The sequence below is a fragment of the Mastomys coucha genome, unplaced genomic scaffold (assembly GCF_008632895.1).
Source record: "Mastomys coucha isolate ucsf_1 unplaced genomic scaffold, UCSF_Mcou_1 pScaffold5, whole genome shotgun sequence".
Lineage (NCBI taxonomy): Eukaryota > Metazoa > Chordata > Mammalia > Rodentia > Muridae > Mastomys > Mastomys coucha.
This window is the reverse complement of record NW_022196911.1, coordinates 29,534,135-29,550,847: the sequence shown is the minus strand read 5'-3', so window position 1 is coordinate 29,550,847 and position 16,713 is coordinate 29,534,135. Positions and strand designations below refer to the sequence as shown.

General features: G+C 45.9%; 1 protein-coding gene across 1 annotated transcript in view; it reads right to left on the bottom strand.

Annotated features, from left to right (window-relative positions):
- The window catches only part of Lcp2 (lymphocyte cytosolic protein 2), a 45,450-nt gene that overhangs the window by 15,352 nt on the left and 13,385 nt on the right, over positions 1-16,713 (bottom strand). The window contains exons 4-13 of the mRNA XM_031351382.1: positions 10,667-10,732; positions 10,185-10,216; positions 9,041-9,078; positions 7,757-7,961; positions 5,203-5,300; positions 3,632-3,698; positions 3,296-3,379; positions 463-488; positions 322-341; positions 113-220 (exon numbers count right to left, since the gene is read on the bottom strand). Of these exons, the coding sequence (XP_031207242.1) occupies positions 113-220; positions 322-341; positions 463-488; positions 3,296-3,379; positions 3,632-3,698; positions 5,203-5,300; positions 7,757-7,961; positions 9,041-9,078; positions 10,185-10,216; positions 10,667-10,732 (744 nt within the window). The remainder of the gene's footprint in view (positions 1-112; positions 221-321; positions 342-462; positions 489-3,295; positions 3,380-3,631; positions 3,699-5,202; positions 5,301-7,756; positions 7,962-9,040; positions 9,079-10,184; positions 10,217-10,666; positions 10,733-16,713) is intronic.

Here is a 16,713-nt window from a genome sequence, read left to right as displayed (position 1 = left end):
AGACCTCAGTAGTTTTCATCCAACCAGCAAGGAAAGGAGCCCTCGACCTCCCAAGTACTGGAGTTCAAAGCCCGACTCGGGCAGCACAGAACAGCACAGAAGACTCACTCACCTTGGAACTGGAGGTTTCCTTGCTGTCAGGGGTCCGAGTCGCTCATTTCTTTCATGTCTGTCCATGGCTGGTGGCAAAGGAGGCTTCTGTATCTTGGGTAAATGCTCCCTGGGTGGGAAAAGAAAGGATTTACAAAGAGCCACTCTAATTGAGCAGAGATCTGCAGCAGAACTCTGGAGCTTGATACAGTATGACAGACAGACGCTTACCTTCCCAGTGGGGCCGAGGGCTGCAAGACATTAGGGAAGATGTGTGAGGATCAGGCACTTTCCAAAGAGCCCGGAGAAGATTAAAAAAATCAAAAGAAAAAAAAAGCCTAAAATCATAAACAAACCAGAAAAGCAGCCTACCTTATCAGAAAATGTTGGTTTCTTTCCTGTAAAAATGATTGAGCAGAACATTAAATTTGGAACAAGCATGAAGTTAGGGTTGATAAACAGATTCTGATGAAAACCATGTCTGGGTCTCTAGGGGAAGTCTGACTTTAAACAGGGGCTTCGGATCCGAAAGGCCTTTTGAGGAACACCTGATTTATAGGCTTAAAAATACCACCTGGCTTGCCAAAATCCTACAGCTGTGCACATGCTGACGGGATTGTGGGGTCTGAGCTTCTTTCAACATGTGACTTAGTGTAGCTGAGCATCAAATGGTTGAATGTCTTCTTGAGATTCTATGTCTTTTTCATTGGCTTGAGCATCTGCTATCTAGCCTATTTTGAATTTTGAAGTAAAATCCTGTCGTACATTTGATATTATGTAAAGACTTCCATTTGTCTTATTCTGAAAGAATTATTAACTTGGAAACAAGGGCTTTAGGAGGTTGTCTTGGTGTGCCAAAACCACTTTAGTGGTGGTGGAGGTGGTTGTGGTTGTGGTTGTAATTATGGTCACCAAGGTGATGGTGATGGTGGTGGTGGTGGTGGTGGTGGTGGTGGCGGCGGTCAAGGTGATGGTGATGGTGGTCATGGTCATGATTGTGGTTGTGGTCATCGTGGTGGCTATGGTGGTAGTAATGAATTTTTCTTGCTCACTTGTTTGATCTCTTTGAAAACAGATGGTATTGAAGCCAAGTATTTATACCTGAGTGCCCTTCAATGCCAAGTTACTCAAAACAACTTATGGTTATGGTAGTTGAGATCCACGGGTTAAGTGTACCTTTTCTATGTGATAAAACACATTATTAATAAGGTTCCAGTAGATCTGGAAGCAGGCCTGTTAATAAATGATCATGTTAGATCTCAGGTACCTTGGCTGTGAAGTCAATGTAGGTCTGCCACAAGAGTCAGATGAAAACTTATATGCAAGTTCAGGGACAGATGGGTGGGTGCTGACAAATGCTGGCTAGCTCCTCTTTCTTTCCTACTCCCCCATACTTTACTAAGTATGAGTGTTTACTAAGTATGTTTACCCTAAGGTGCATGCTGATGCTGTCCACCTGGAATCACATATTCACAGCATCCCATAAGGACTGAGTTCATGGTTGAACTCAGCAAGGTCTAAAAAGCTTGTCTACTTTGAATAACTCACTAGCCAAGGAAAGAGCCTTCCTGTGGTGCAAAAGACGTTTAGTAAATATTTAGAGTTTGAGATTAAACATCTTTTTTAAATGGCTGCCCCAAAAGCAAATTTATATTCTCCCAAAAGCAAATTAATATTCTTTGGCCAAAGCAGACTTTCCCTTTTCAGAAAGTACTTGACTCATAAGAAACAAATCAACCAACTAAACAGTAATCTTGTGACATGTATACACTCTGGCCATGTTAGGAGCTTGATGGTCACAGGCTAAGCATTATTGGAAGGGTTAGTCCTTCCACAGCTTCATGGACAAGGATGTAACTCAGAGCTCAGACTGTGTCATCAGGAAACTAAAATGTCTATAGACATATCAAAAGGTGACTCTTTAAAAGGAGTGAGTTGTATAAAAAGATGACTGTGGAGTTTGCACATCTGTGTCCCACTTTCCTGATGCCCCAGCTTAGTGGGCAGGGTTCGAGTCTAGGTCTCGTCTGCTTTTCTCTTTATGTGATGTGTACAGCTCTCTACAGTGAACTCCAAACTCGTGACTCAGCAGAATTAGATTGGGAGTCAGGAAAACAGCAACAAGCTGCAGCTCCCAACCGAAGATCTCAAAGTCACTTTGCCAACCAAGGAGAATATTGAGGCCACGAAAAGGCAAAGGCCTTGTTCAGAGTCCCACTAAAGAGGAGAAGGTACAAAGCCAAGATCTGGCTTCTGTACCTACTTAGTTTAGGTACTTCTTGCCCAGATACGCCTTGTCTACAGCAAGTTCAAAGGCCACTACCTCAGTGCAAAAGTCAGAAAGAGCTGGGCTCAGGTCTTAACCCACCTACACAAAACAGAGCATGCTATTTAAACTTTCTGACCTTTCATTGTCTGAGAGGTGGAGATAACACACCCTTCACTGACTTGGCCTAAGGATGCAAAGCACCTGCCCCATCCATCCTAGATGTTCAATAAATTATAGCTAAGTTTGAAGAGTGAATTAAAGAATAACTCTATGTAAGGGTAACTAGACTCAGGGCAGCTGGAGCCATAAGCGAACGGTGTGACAAGTCCATTGTGTTTCATCAACTGTACGCACCCACCGCAAAAGGCAAGTTTGACATCCAAACATTTTAGGAAATGTTTCCTCCTAAGAGAAGAACATCCTCCTTGCCATGAGATTGTGGCCTAAGGAGGCAACATCCTCTGGGTCAGCAAACTAATAAATAGCAACCAAAACAGCTGACTGTAGCTCTCAAGGTGCTCTTGCCTCTCAGACCATTTCGTCCTTGAGTACCGGGATGCATCCTGCTGTCTCTTGGCCAAAGTATACATAGCTCACAGGCATGATGGAGCAGGCACAGCCCAGGGTCTAAGAGCCGCGGCTCTGGCATCAGGATGATCTGAGTTTAGGTCTCTATCTTCATCATTTGGTCACTGAGTGATATCGGAAAGTTACTGCTTTGTGCCTCAGTTTCTTCCTCTGTAAAATGAGGATGTTTCTCACAAATTTACAGTATTGTGCCAGTAGTAAAATGAGATTATATGTGTGTGTATGTGCTTCTTTTTGTCTTGGCAGAGCTCTCTCCCCAAATGTGTGTGTGTGTGTATAGTGTGTGTGCTTACCACTCTATAAACATAGCCATTATTATTGTGCATAGAAAATATGAGTAATACCAACCTAGTATGAAGGGCTCTCGTTCAAGAGGGGCCAACGAGCGGTCCAAGGGAGGTTTTGTGCTTCTGTCTATTGATGGAGCAGGAACTGTAGTAGCAAAGGGTAAGGTCAGTTTAAAACGAAAAAAGAAAAGAAGAAAGAAAGAAAGAAAGAAAGAAAGAAAGAAAGAAAGAAAGAAAGAAAGAAAGAGGAAGGAAGGAAGAAAGAAAGAAAGAAAGAAAGAAAGAAAGAAAGAAAGAAAGAAAGAAAGAAAGAAAGAGAGAAAGAAAGACAGCAAGCATGCGTCTAGCTAGGGATTGGGTGGGTGGGCTGGTGGGCAGAGAGCAACCCTGTGCTTACACTTTGCGGTTTTGAGGTTTCGACTTCTGCTGGGCTCTTCATGGTTGGGCTGGGGTGAAGAGAGTGGCTGCATGGAATTAAAAAATATATCCAAATGTTTAGAAGCTTTTCCACATTGGCTTCTTCTCTTTTTGCCTCAGCGACATTCTCCCCCCACCCCCCAATGCATCTGGATCCCTTTTCTCCATCTTCAGGTCTGACCCACAGCTAGCTGTCCCCTCTGTCAGCTGAGCTGCTCTGAGGTTGTGCCCCTCTGAACTTCCTCACTCTCTCATTCTCTGGACCTTCTGCATGGCAATCCGAAACTTCCCTACCAAGTCCTCCCAGGCTCTAGTCACGTCAGAAGTGAGACGTGAGCCCCCTGGGAAGCCCCACGCGAGACGCCCTGCCTGCATCCTCTCTGATGTTCCATGGTCCCTGCATAAGGATCTGCTTACAGTTCTCACAAAACCCAAAGCTCATAAATACTCCTGTGCCTATTTTTCTTCTGCCTGGGATGTCCCTTCTGCTTTCCCTATGACTGGCGCATCCTCTGCCAGCTCAGTATCAACTCTGTACCCTCTGTCACATTACTCTGCTCCCTGCCTTCCTAACCACATACCCAAGTAATTTCTACATCTGTGTGCTTGTTTATATCAAAACTTTATGAGAGTCGGGGCATTCTGTGCTGTTCCATATTCTTCCCCTGGCACAGAGAACACTGGTGTGTTAAGTAGCTGCCCAAGCAATATCAGTCAAAGTGATGGGCAAAGCCTGCCTCCCAGTGGTGGAGGTGCAAGTGTTCAGATTTCAAAAGCAAAATGCCTGTGTAGACACATTGGGCTCCACGAAGCCCCTTTGCTATGCCAGCAAGAGGGGGCGATCTGTGAGAAGGAGATCCTCACTACTGTGGGGTCTCCGTATCTGTCAAGACCCTCCTCCCACCGCTATCTCCCCTCCTAGTTCTAACACTTTGGCTCTTGCCACAGTTGCTAAAGTGTCCTGGCCCCCTTGTGGAAAGATCACATCGTCAGATACTGACTCCTTTAGACTGAGCTTCATGTGAGCTCCATAGGAGCTGGACTATGTGCTGAAAGAAAAGGAAAAGTGGGTCTTGGTGCCACTGTTTCTCTCCTGGGCTTCCTGTGTTAGAAATCTTGTGGTCTGAAGGCGGTCATCCCTGGAATTTCTTGATCTTGCCAGCAGGTGGCGCAGCGCTGTTTGCAGGAGGAGGCCTACCTCCAGATTCTAAGCAACACCGGAAGATCCCCGGCCAGACTTGGTTCTCCCACAGTTAAATAGCAGAAGTAGCACAATGATATTGGAAGGGGAGTATCTCATTATACTCGTGGTTCATATTGTTTACGATGCCAAAAAAATGCCAATAAACATTATGACACACACAGAAACTGTTTATATTATCATCACAAAATTGAACCACTGAACGGAACGTGAGGGTGTGCATTTTCCCTGACATAACCGTCTCTTACAAACTTAGAATTAGGTAAAGAGGCTTAGTTCCTTTTTCTGTCTACTGGTAGAAAGAACTGTTGTGGAAACAAAGCTGCCTGGCAAAAAGGGAGGAGGCTTACCGAGTGATTCCGGCCTGTCGGCAGGGGAGGGAGAGCGGCCATTGGTCTCTGCGGGGGCACCGGAGGCTGCTGGGAGACCTTGCCGGTGGGAGGCCGGTCTGCGGAAACACAGTACGAAAAAGAAAGAAGAGCCGTTTAATCCCATCCGGGAGGAAGAGGAAGGCAGGATCTCTGAGTTCAAGGCCAGCCTGGCCTACAGAGCTAGCTAGTTCCAACACAACCAGGTTACACAGAGAAACCTTGTCCCGGAAAAACCAAACCAAACCAAACAAACAAACAAAAAAACAAAACAAAACAAGAAAGAAAAAAGAAAGGAAGGAAGGAAGGAAAGGAGAAAGGGAGGGAGGGAAGAGAAGGATGGAGGGAGGGAAAGAGGGAGAGAGGGAGGACAGGGAAGGGATAAGGGAGGGAGAGAGGGAGACAGAGAGGAAAGAGAAGAGAAGAAATAAAAATTTGAAGTGTTGTCTAAGTCAGTGGTCTTCTGGAACGTGTTATGACTGATTGTGCCTCTTGATGTGTCAGGAGCACCTAACCCTTCTCCTCCAGATCTCCAACAGTACCAGCATGAATCTGAGATATAGTCAAATCCAGCCTAGGTCCTATGGGAGGCAGGAAGTCCTTGGCACCATCTGTCCCTCTTGTGCAGATTTGCTTTAATCTTTCTTATACATTGGAATAACTCCTGTTGCACCTCACACAGACAGGTGCTATCTGAAACACTGCTACTCAAAGGACGCCTCAACAGAATTACCCCCCAGTGAGTGCTATCAGATACAATTCTACATGTGCAGATGTGCAAGTGGACATATGCATGCACACATGATCCATGTGCATAAAGACACACATATGCAAATACAGAGCACAAGTGTGTATGTTCAACATGCATGTGCACACATGTGTGCTGAGACACCTGAGTGTGTGCTGACCCGTAAGCATGCACAGAGACACATGTGTGCATGCCTGCATACATATGCTCACACTGCACACACAACTGCTTGTCAGGATTAAGTTCTTTGCCACCCTTGTGAGCCCCTTATTCTGTTGCTTCCTTCCCTTGCTTCATAAGTACTCCGGGCTGCTATGCCCCCCCACTTCCCCCTTTGTCTGACTCCTCCCTTAATGGGAGGGGCTGGGCCCCAAGTCTGTTACCAAATTAAAGAGCACATGGCCTCGCCCTAGACAGACACTCTATTCCGATTGCCACAGAACTGCCCAGAACCAGCTTGACAAGTTTGGAATTTCTTACCCCTTTGGCTGGGAAAGGCCAGCATGGAACGAAAAGTGAGGTATGAACAGCAAGCGGGCAGAGGCCTCTAGCTTCTGGTGCTTTGGGCCCTGGAGCTTTATCAAAGCTTCAGAAACCCTAACATACTGATTGTGTTGTTAGTTTTGGGAAGACTGGGGAGGGAGTCTGGAACTTCCAGCTGGAAGAACCTTTGACTACTCTCTTGATCTTCTCTTTCGTTGGCCCTAGGAAGAATGTCATTTCCCTTCCAGAAGGAAGGGGCTCAGGCAAAGAGCAAGGGCAAGCCTGGTATCCACACCACAGGCTGCCTTTCAGCTCCTCAGATAAGCCATGTCCCTTGGGATCTCAGGGCCTATGCACTGCCATTTTATGTGCTTCAAATGTTCCTCCCCTTTCTCAGCATCATTTAACCAACTCTTACTCAATTGCAATACAGTATTTAACATCAGCTGAAGACTGCCACTCAAATACCACATCCTGAAGGAGCAAGTGCATTTATTACGCTGGCCTAATGAAATGACAGGATACATTAGTTTAGGGTTGCTTTACCCACTAGACTAAGAGTGCTCAAGGATGCGGTCTGTCTCGCTCACTCTGTATCTTTGTGGCAGGCACCTAGTGACACTCGTCAACCAGGTTTCCCTTTTCTGCTCCGTTTTCCTAAGTCTAGAATAGCCTTGATGTTGGCTGAAGCTCCCTGCCTGTTAGCTTTCATGTTCTATCCTTCAATACACAAAGTGAGGTAGTGGGGCGCAGTCTGAGGCAGAGTATAACACAGCACCCAGGGTGAGACACAGTGTTCCCTGGATGCAGAGGGAGCCAAGTGTGCCTATGTTCGTTTTCTGTCACCTCCTCTACTAGAAAGTAGTTCCTGCCAGACAAAGGCGCATCTTCCTTCCTGGTGGATTCCAGCACATGGTGTCTTGCTCATAATAGGAGATGAGTAATATTTGTGACTTTGTGAATGAATGAATGAATGAATGAATGAATGAGGAAGAACATTTGAGTACAGAACAGCAGGTAGATGAGGAACATCCTAAAGTCCATCTCATTGTAAAGGCAGAACCAATCCCTCTGGGTGCCCTCATGTTTCTTATGACCTGTAGATGGTGGTGCCACATAACTATCCTCTTCCCATCAAGCCTTTGCCCTCTGTTCTGGTATTAGTTTGCATTACTCGTGAGGAAACAGCCAGAGAGGCAGTCTTTGGCCTCAAGCCACCAGTTTTTCAGAAGCTGAGCAGGAAACAGCACCCAGAGAAACTCAAGGAGCAGCTTCCCCCAGGGCTGCAAGCTGCAAAGCCCTTACCGATGTACATGGAGTTGGTGTTGGGGAAAGGCTTGGCGGGCAAGATGGAGCTCTGCAGAGCCTCCTCATCATTGGAGGGTGGAGGTTCATAGTCAGCAGTAGTATCTTCCACCTGTGCCTCTTCCTCTTCAATTGGAGACTCATAGTCACCATCGTCTTCCCCATCCGGTTCATCGTCATCATTGGGACTTTCATAGTCATCTTCCTGACAACACAGTGGAGGAATGGTGTAGGTTGTACAGGTGTCATAGAGCAACATTTTACAGTATGGATCTATGAGACCCAGCATCCTCCCAACAGGTCTGTTTCCAGAGACTGGAACCCCTTGCTTTGAGACAGAATTGAAGACGTGGGAAGACTCGAGAGGATCCAGATGTGGCAGGGATCCAGGTGCTGAAGCACAAACACATCTGGAGAAACTGGCTCTCTTGTTTCTTTGGTACGAAATAAATCTGTTGCATTCCTTTGTTTTCCCATATTAAAAAAATACAGACTTTACCAAAAACCATTTTCTTTCAAATGAAGTGCTTCCATTTACTAGAATCCCAATAGGACAAGAGATACTCTGTGCATGGTTTTTAAAAGACCTAGAAGTGGACACTTACCAGAAAGACCACGTAGACTGAGGGTTGGGCAGCCTGGGACCCAGATCTGCCTCAACCTGACAAAGGGCTTTGTATGAGGCACATCCCTCCAGCTCTTTCTTCCATCACAGAACTCTTAGCCCCTGTCTAGCTTTGTGTGTGGTGACCATGTGTAGTTTGATGAAAGGAGATGCATGGTCCATTGGACTCTGAAAGGTGTTGTCACTGTGACCCTTCCCATGTAACATTGGTATGGGAGCCTTTCTGGCATTAACACTTCATTCTGTAATGCCTTCCCCTATGTGTTAACAATGGTGACTCAACTCCATGAGGAAAGTTACAGTAGCATAGATTTTTAGGAAAGATAGTAGACAGGAACAAATTGCAATTGGGTATGGTAATGGTGATAAATGGTGTGGCCAGTAAGTTACAGCCCACCTCTGTATTCATCAGGGAGCCCATTCATTTGCTCACTGACCATGGCTGCTTCTATGCCATAGAGGCAGAGCTGGGTAGTAGAGAGAGAAACCTTTGGCCTTCCAAAGCTGGAGATATTTACTCTGTCCCTTTCCTGGGCTCTAAAATGGGATGGTTCAATGCCTTGTTAGTGGAAGGAGCTTGCTCCTTTTCTAGCATTAAGATCAATGTAAAGCCACTCCAGCCATCAATATAAGGGTGATTTAGCCCAAGCCATACTCACAAAGGATGACCAGCCACCATCATCTTCTTCGTGGCTTTCTGCAAAGGAGATAACACTGCCATCAGCACCCAACAGAGCGTCAGAGCAGATCTCCCTCCCAGTGTCTATCACAGGCCTTCATTCCTCCTTCTCAACGAATGGGGCCATCAACTGCTGTGTTGAGTACAAATTACCCCACCAGAACTCATGTTAAATCCTGATGTGATGGTATTGAGGGATAATGGGATCATTAAGAGATAATTAGTTCAAAGGGACCTCATGAATTGGTTAGCATCTTTTTCCAGAGATTTGGGTCTTTCCAGACTGGAGTAGATGTCACATCAGGACCTTGTGAGAGTAGATAACCTATTATAAGCACACTCCTGGTATTTCTGACACTTGGACACCTACTGATGCTATTTGTAATGCAATCTTAGCCAGAAGTTGAACTGATGGCAGCACCATGCTCTTAGACCCCTAGACCTTTGAAATCAATAAACCTCTTTCCTTTATAAAGTAACCAGCTTTAGAAGCAGTGTTATAGCAACAGATAACACACCAAGACAGCAATTACTATTGGCCATAGCATTTTTTGTTTGTTTGTTTTTTTGGTTTTTTTGTTTGTTTGTTTTTCGAGACAGAGTTTTTCTGTGTAGCCCTGGCTGTCCTGGAACTCACTCTGTAGATCAGGCTGGCCTCGAACTCAGTAATCTGCCTGCCTCTGCCTCACAAGTGCTGGGATTAAAGGCGTGCGCCACTACCACCTGGTGGGCATAGCATTTCTATCTGAAGAGTTCATTCTACCAGAGAGTAACAGTAGCACCCAATCCTTCTTGTGTGCATACAAAAGTCAACAAGGATTGTCTTCACAGAATAAGACATGAGACCTTTTCATGGGGTGTCTTATTCAACAGGACTAGGAGAGGACCAGGAACCCAAATCTAGATGTTTTGTGCAATTGAACAATGGGAGACTTCCTGAAACACTCAGACACTGGCTCAGATAGGATGCTCAAAGCTGAGTCTCTTCAGTGTACCTCTAGAATGGCATCCTTCCTCCTCTCAGTGGGAACCCAAATAGGTCCCAAGCACAGCACTTAAGGAGGCCAGAACTGAAGCACACATCACCTCCTAAATCAACTGTCTCTCAGCCCAGGTACCTTTACCTGTCTCTTCAGGAAACCGTTGAACTTGGGGTCTGCAAAAACAAGTAACATCTCAGTAGCCTGTCCATCTAAGGGCATCCCCTTTCCCCAGTCTAGTCCTCTGCACCACCAAGGATTATGTCTCATTACCCAAGGCTTGTGCTTTTTTTGCTTGGCAACCAGAGTTTGGCTGTCCCCACCCCCACCCCCAGCTTCTGGAGACCACTAAAGACACAATGGTGTCACAGAAAGAAGATTGTGAATATTTAAAGATCTAGGGAATGGTCTCCTAATGTCCTGGACCTGAGGGCAAAATGTTCATCAGGGAGAGGGAACTCCCTCCCCAACTTGGGCATTCTCTCCATGACCCGTGGGACAAAGGAGGCCACCATAGGTGATCCAGTCGGGCCAAAACAAGTGCTGCAGATTCATTTAAAGGCTCAATTGGCATTTAATCCTTGAGTTCCCCTACAGAGGTGCTTAGGCCAGAGCTGCCCACTCACTTGCGTGTGAAAATGCTCCTTCTCTCTTCGTTCTTGTTGATATCTTGACTCAATTTACTGAGAATCCTACAAGAAAAAGACACACATGAAGAGAGCAAGCAGTCTCCTCCTGGCTCCCCATCCCTGGTCCACATGGTCTTTGTGTTCATAGGTTCAACTTGCCCAGGCTTCTTTTATGTCCATCCTCCATAAGCCAGCCTCACATCTTGTTCCCACCTAGCTAAAACTTGTCATCTCTTTTGTCAGGACCTGACCCAATACCAATCACTTAACTTGCTCCCATGAAGCCTTCTGTCAAGCGCTGACCTATGTCTACTGAACCTTCAACGTCTGGCTCTGAGCTCTTCTGAAATTGTGGTCAGCTTACACCTGCCTCCTCACTGCCCTGAAGGTCTGGGCTCCTAGGATCTGCACACTGGAATTGTATAGCCTACTGCATCATGGTTGTTCTCAAGTTACAGCTCATACTGTGATCATAACCACTGTGATCTCCTGAGCCTTGGTTGGTCATTCTTGTGTGGATTGCTTACTTACAGTCATGATCAAACCATCTGGTAGACCCAGAGGCTCGACTGCTCACATGTATTTTTTATTGAATCCTTCAATGGGCTGCTATTCATCCTGTTTCCCCAACACACACACACACACACACACACACACACACTTTGTATCTACTTAGTAACATGGTATGATGGTCAATCTTGCTTATCAATTTAATTCAATTGAGAGACATCTAGGAAATTAGGACATCACAATTCCTATGTGTCTGTGAGAGTAGTTCCAGAGATGATCAGAATGAGATCTTTAAACAAAGCAATGGTTTAACTCATAAGAGGCAGGACAGAAAAACAAGGCAAGTTATAGAGATATAGGAAAGGAACCCCTCACCCAGGATTTTCTCAAAGATTCTCCCCAGCTTAAAGTCAAGAAATGAAGTACAATTGACAACATTTGTTGCAAAGGCATTTAGAGTCATTTTATAGAGAAATATTTTAATGAGAATATCAAGATAGTAACAAGTCATGCTTAAGATCTATGTGGGCACCACCTTTCTCCTGTCCCAGCTGAAAGCCTACTGTTTCCTACGAATCTCACTAGATGCTCCCCTGGCAGTAGAAGACATGCCGTTATCTTTGCGGCCTTGTGGCTCATGGTTTAGTTTTGTATTATTGTAATCTTACGAAGCCATCCTGTAATTTCACTTATTAAAAAAGAGACCAGTGGTGTCTGCTCTTAGTACTCATGTGAGCTTTAACTTGAGAGCAGCCAAGTAGGGCATATGGGGTTGGCTAAGATACTTAAGAGCTACTTACTGTTCTTGAAGAAGCCCATGCCACCCTTTCTGGGTATTTTCTTCTCCCTCCCTCTCTGGGCATCTTTTTCTAGTAATCCAATGCGTTTAAGTCTATGCTAAATATTCTTTTCATTTGTAATAAACACCAACTCTGCTTCACACTGGCTCAGCTTGAAATTCTTTTCTGTAGTGAAGTCAAAGATGGCTTCACATGAGTGGAGGTCCCTGAAGGATAAAGGGACACTTCAGGCCACTGGGGGCTGTTGTAGTTTAGGGTCTTGTGCCACACAGCCACTGACACATTTATGCATTCAGATTCTGAAGAGACCGTTGAGAGGAAGTAGAACTACAGAAGTTGAAAGACGCTAGTTCCCAGAGGCATGCACCTGAGGAGGATTTTATGCTCAATCTTTCCTGTCTCTTTCTGCGTCCCAGCCACCATGCAGCGAGTGAATGGCTATGCTTCTCCATACCATTTCACACTGATTCTCGGCCTCACCACAGGCCCAGAAGCCAGCTAAAGCCAAAGAGCCTACTGGAAACCCCTAAAGCCTTGAGCCAAAATAAATCTTTCCTTGCTCAAGCATTTCGTCAAGCAGTTAATAACCAAATCACCCACATGAACTTTGATAGAAAAGTATTCCCTATAAAGGTGCACTGTGCCAAAGGGAGTCTGCTTGAATTACCCCACCCCCGACCCCCAAGTTCAGTCAAAATAACTAACTATACCATGTGCTCGGGTGCCTCCATACAGAACCAGCAAGCCCCCCACCAAAAAAAAACTGCACAAGAAGCTCCTTGGTTCCCGGGTTGTATCTCAAGCATGCCCAAGCAACCTCAAAGCTTTAGAACAGGAAACTCCACACTCCACACTCCAAGAGGAAGGGAAGGAGCTTCAGAGCTCATCCTAATTATGTTTTGTAGGAGGTGACAGAGGCTCAGACAAAAGGAAGGATATTGTAGATTAGTGATGAGGGCCATCTGTCTCCACAGCACACACACCAGCCAGTCCTCTCTAGTTTCCAGCTCAGTATCCTTTCAAGGTACTTGAAAGGGGTGTGTTATCCTTGTGCAATTCTCTCTGCATTGTCGTCTTCCTGGGAAAGGCCTCTTCCTAGGTGTGAAAGTTACATTCAATCTGTGTCCCTTCTGCTGGTTGGCAGCTCACAGAAACAAGTTAGTCTAGTGCAAATTTCTAGATTAACAAGGGCACTCTGTAACAATCCTTACGTTTCTATCCTTTCCTCAGCTCCTAACTCACTGCTCAGGACCCTCCAACCTCATACGAGTGATAAGTGACAGGACAGATGAACTTGAGCAGCTGAGAGACTCAAGAGAACAGACAAATAAGGCAATGGTAAGCCCCCCATAGTAACACCATTGTTGGAACTTTAGACTTGAATCACCATCTAGAGCATTGGTTCTCAACCTGAGGGTTGAGATCCCTTTGAGGGGTCAAATGACCCTTTCACAGGGGCTGCCTAAGACCATTGGAAAACCTAGATAGTTACATGACAGTTCATAACAGTAGCAAAATTAAAGTTATGAATTAGCAACAAAAATAATTTAATGGTTGGGATCACCACAACACGAGGAACTGTATTAAAGGGTGACAGCATTAGGAAGGCTGAGAACCACTGCTCTAGAGGGAGAAGCACTTGAAAGCTGAGATGGGGTGGGGTGGGAGGGTGGGAGGGTGGAAGGTGTAGGGGGTGCTTGCTAGTTTCCTCTAAACACAGAAAGAGGATGTTTGTGACATAATTATGGCCGCATGTGATCTGGCAGTGGTCGTTTAGAGCAGATAGCAGGCAAGCTAAAGGTCTCCTACATGATGGTTAGAGGAATGTCTGTTCTTCATCCTACCAGGATGGATGGCAGCAGCTGCAGAAGCCACGCCATCCTGTCTGTCACCTGCTTACTTTAATACACACACTGAAGTCCTTCTAAGTGCCAAGAACTCTGCTAGGCACTCAAAAGCCCATCCCAGAACAGCAAAATCTTCCTGTTTCAGCCTCCTGAGGGGTAAGATGAAAGGTGCATGCTACCACCTGGCTAACAATGAATACTTAACGCAAATAATGTTCAAAGTAAGATGGTAACGCATCTGTTCATGTGATGGTGGGAGGAGCTCAGACTGGAGAATAGTGGGCTGCAACTTAAAGCTACCAGCGCTCTAACAAATAGGTACCATTTGAGCAAGGGCCTGAGGAAGAACTCAATTCTCCGACCCCACCATACTTAGCCAGGCTTTAACTGGCTCCCACATGTGAGGACTCTTTAAAATGTCTCCTACTCTGTGCTGTGGCACTTCTCTCCAGTATCTCTAACAGCCAGGCTGGGGCTGCTGGGGCTGTAACTGGAAAGGAAGGAAATGCTAAACCACAGGCCCCATGCAGAGCAGCAAAGAGCTAAGAAAGGGCAGGAAGGTACAGTCTGCAGTAGGTGGCAAAGCTTGGGCCTCCCATGGCTGAGAAAGACTTTTGAGAACCCTTTAAACTCCAGGGACCCCCCCACTCCCCGCTGGAGTAGACTGTTGAGTTGTTTTTCTAGCCAGAGGGCAGGGAAGGCTTAGCACAGACCTCCCCTGTTGCACCCCACCCCCAGTGGATCAAATGACAATGAATGGCAGCCTCTCTCTCCACACATACCTTCAGCCTTTACTCTCCAACCTGGGTAGGAGGAAAAGAAGGCTGGGGATCCACACAGAAGTTCCTTCTGCTTTCCCTCATCTGAGGGTGGTGCTGGGCCTGGGAAGAGACTGAGCCTCTCAAAGTAATCAAACCACTGCAGGGGGTGGCATCACATAATGGCCTAGGTCCCAGCAGAAAAGCATCTAACTCGACAGAGCTAGACTTCAGCTTCATAGTCTGTCTCCCCCAGTGATACACAAGAAACAGAAACTTCAGTCCTGAGATTCTGACTACAATGTCCTATCCCAAGGCCAGCATCCTCTATATGTCTCCAGGAAGGCATTTTCCATGCAAGTGCTAAAGATTTTTGTTTATTTGTTTGTTTTAATCTTTGTCATAAGTAGGTTACATTTGACAACTTGACTTCCTACTCAATGGGATCACCTATGCACCTGTCATATAGGTCCCCAGGCCTCCCCCAGGATCCACAGAATCCCACAGTGGGTGGGGAGGAACTCCCACAAGCCTGAGGCAGTTGTAATGATCAGAAAATCTTACAGAGTAACACCTGTCACTCTTGATTCCGATAGAGGTTGTTATTCATTAAAAGGAAGATAAAAGGAGGAAAGAAGAGAAAGAAGTTTGTAATTACAAAGGGAGAAGGGGGTTTGTAATTATAAGGTTGGAGAGTGGAGTGAAAGAGAATGCAGGGCCTCATAGGTCTGAATCTGCACCCACAGCTCTCTTCTCCATAGCCCATTCTAGCATCAACTTTACCAATTGTATTCCACTTGTGAGCCTTGAGCCAAATGTGCTAATCACTCAAGAAGAAAGAAATGCAAAGGGAAGAGAGATAAGGCACAAGTGAGAGAGAGAAAGACAGAGTCGGAGACAGACAGAAAAACAGAGACAAAGACAAAGAAACAGAGACAGAACGTGCTCCCGAGCACAGCACACACCAAAAGAGTAGGCCTTGTTTACCACAAATTCAAGTTTTGCAGCCTCAGTTGCACCAAATGTTAGTATGGTAGCCAGTGAGTGTGAAGGGAAGGCTGTTTCTTGTCATAGCTTGACCAGTAAAAGCTCTCCTTCCCCCATTTTGGTTGGCATGCTCCCTTAGAAGGCTGATATCTTGCCTGGAGGTCTCTCCAATACTCCATACCCCAAGGTCCAACAGAGGGTAGACATTTGCACCTGCCTGGAGTGGCACATGTCAGGGTGTCTTCTCCAACCCTGGCCTCAGCCATCCTCCAAGAACTCCAGCACCATCATGGCCTCTGCTTCCAATTTCATCCTTCTCTAAGGAAACCAAGTGCTCTCCATATTAAAATATCTTCCTTTTTGAACCGAGGGACAGATCTTCCAAATCCTTCCTTAGTCAGAGAAGAGTCACATGTCTGCCTGACAACTCAGGAAAGGCCTCTCATGGCCTCTTAGATCTCAGGGGAATACCACATATACATTAAAAAAAAAATATCTCAGGGAATAACATGACCTCCCTACTGTCTAGATGAACTTTCTGCCTACTTGGACCTCCCAGCCATTTGAGTGGCAAGCACACATAACTAACTTTGTCTGTGAAACTCTTGGCACCTGAGAGTCAGTGTCCACATGCAGCTGAGTCTTTAAGTAGAGTTTCTTGAACTTCCATTGGAGGAGAAGATCCTGCAGTTGAGATGAAGCACCCTTCACAGAGGGGGTGGGGGATGGCTAAGGGGCTGGACACTTGACCTGGGATTAGCTTGCTGGAGGGTGGCTTCAAATTAATAATTGCTCTGTGTTGCTGGGGGCTGATTATTTTATTTACTTGTAGGTAAACAATGTTCTTTCGTCTTCTGAAGATCCCCTTCTCTGCTCCTTCCTCGATGCCTCTTCCTCCTTGGGTATAGAGATAAGCTCTCTGCAGATGAGATAGAAGGCAGTCTCTGCAAACAGGAAGTCTGCAGCCTATCAGGAACGACACGTGAACAGTTGGCTCTGTACTGATCCCCTGCTGGATCTAATCACAATTGTGGTATGTGATGGATATAGTGAATGTTAATGATGGACATCAATTCACTATTTACTGCCTGCACCACCCACACTGATACCCCTCCTCACCATTCTCAGCTTCAGCATGAGGC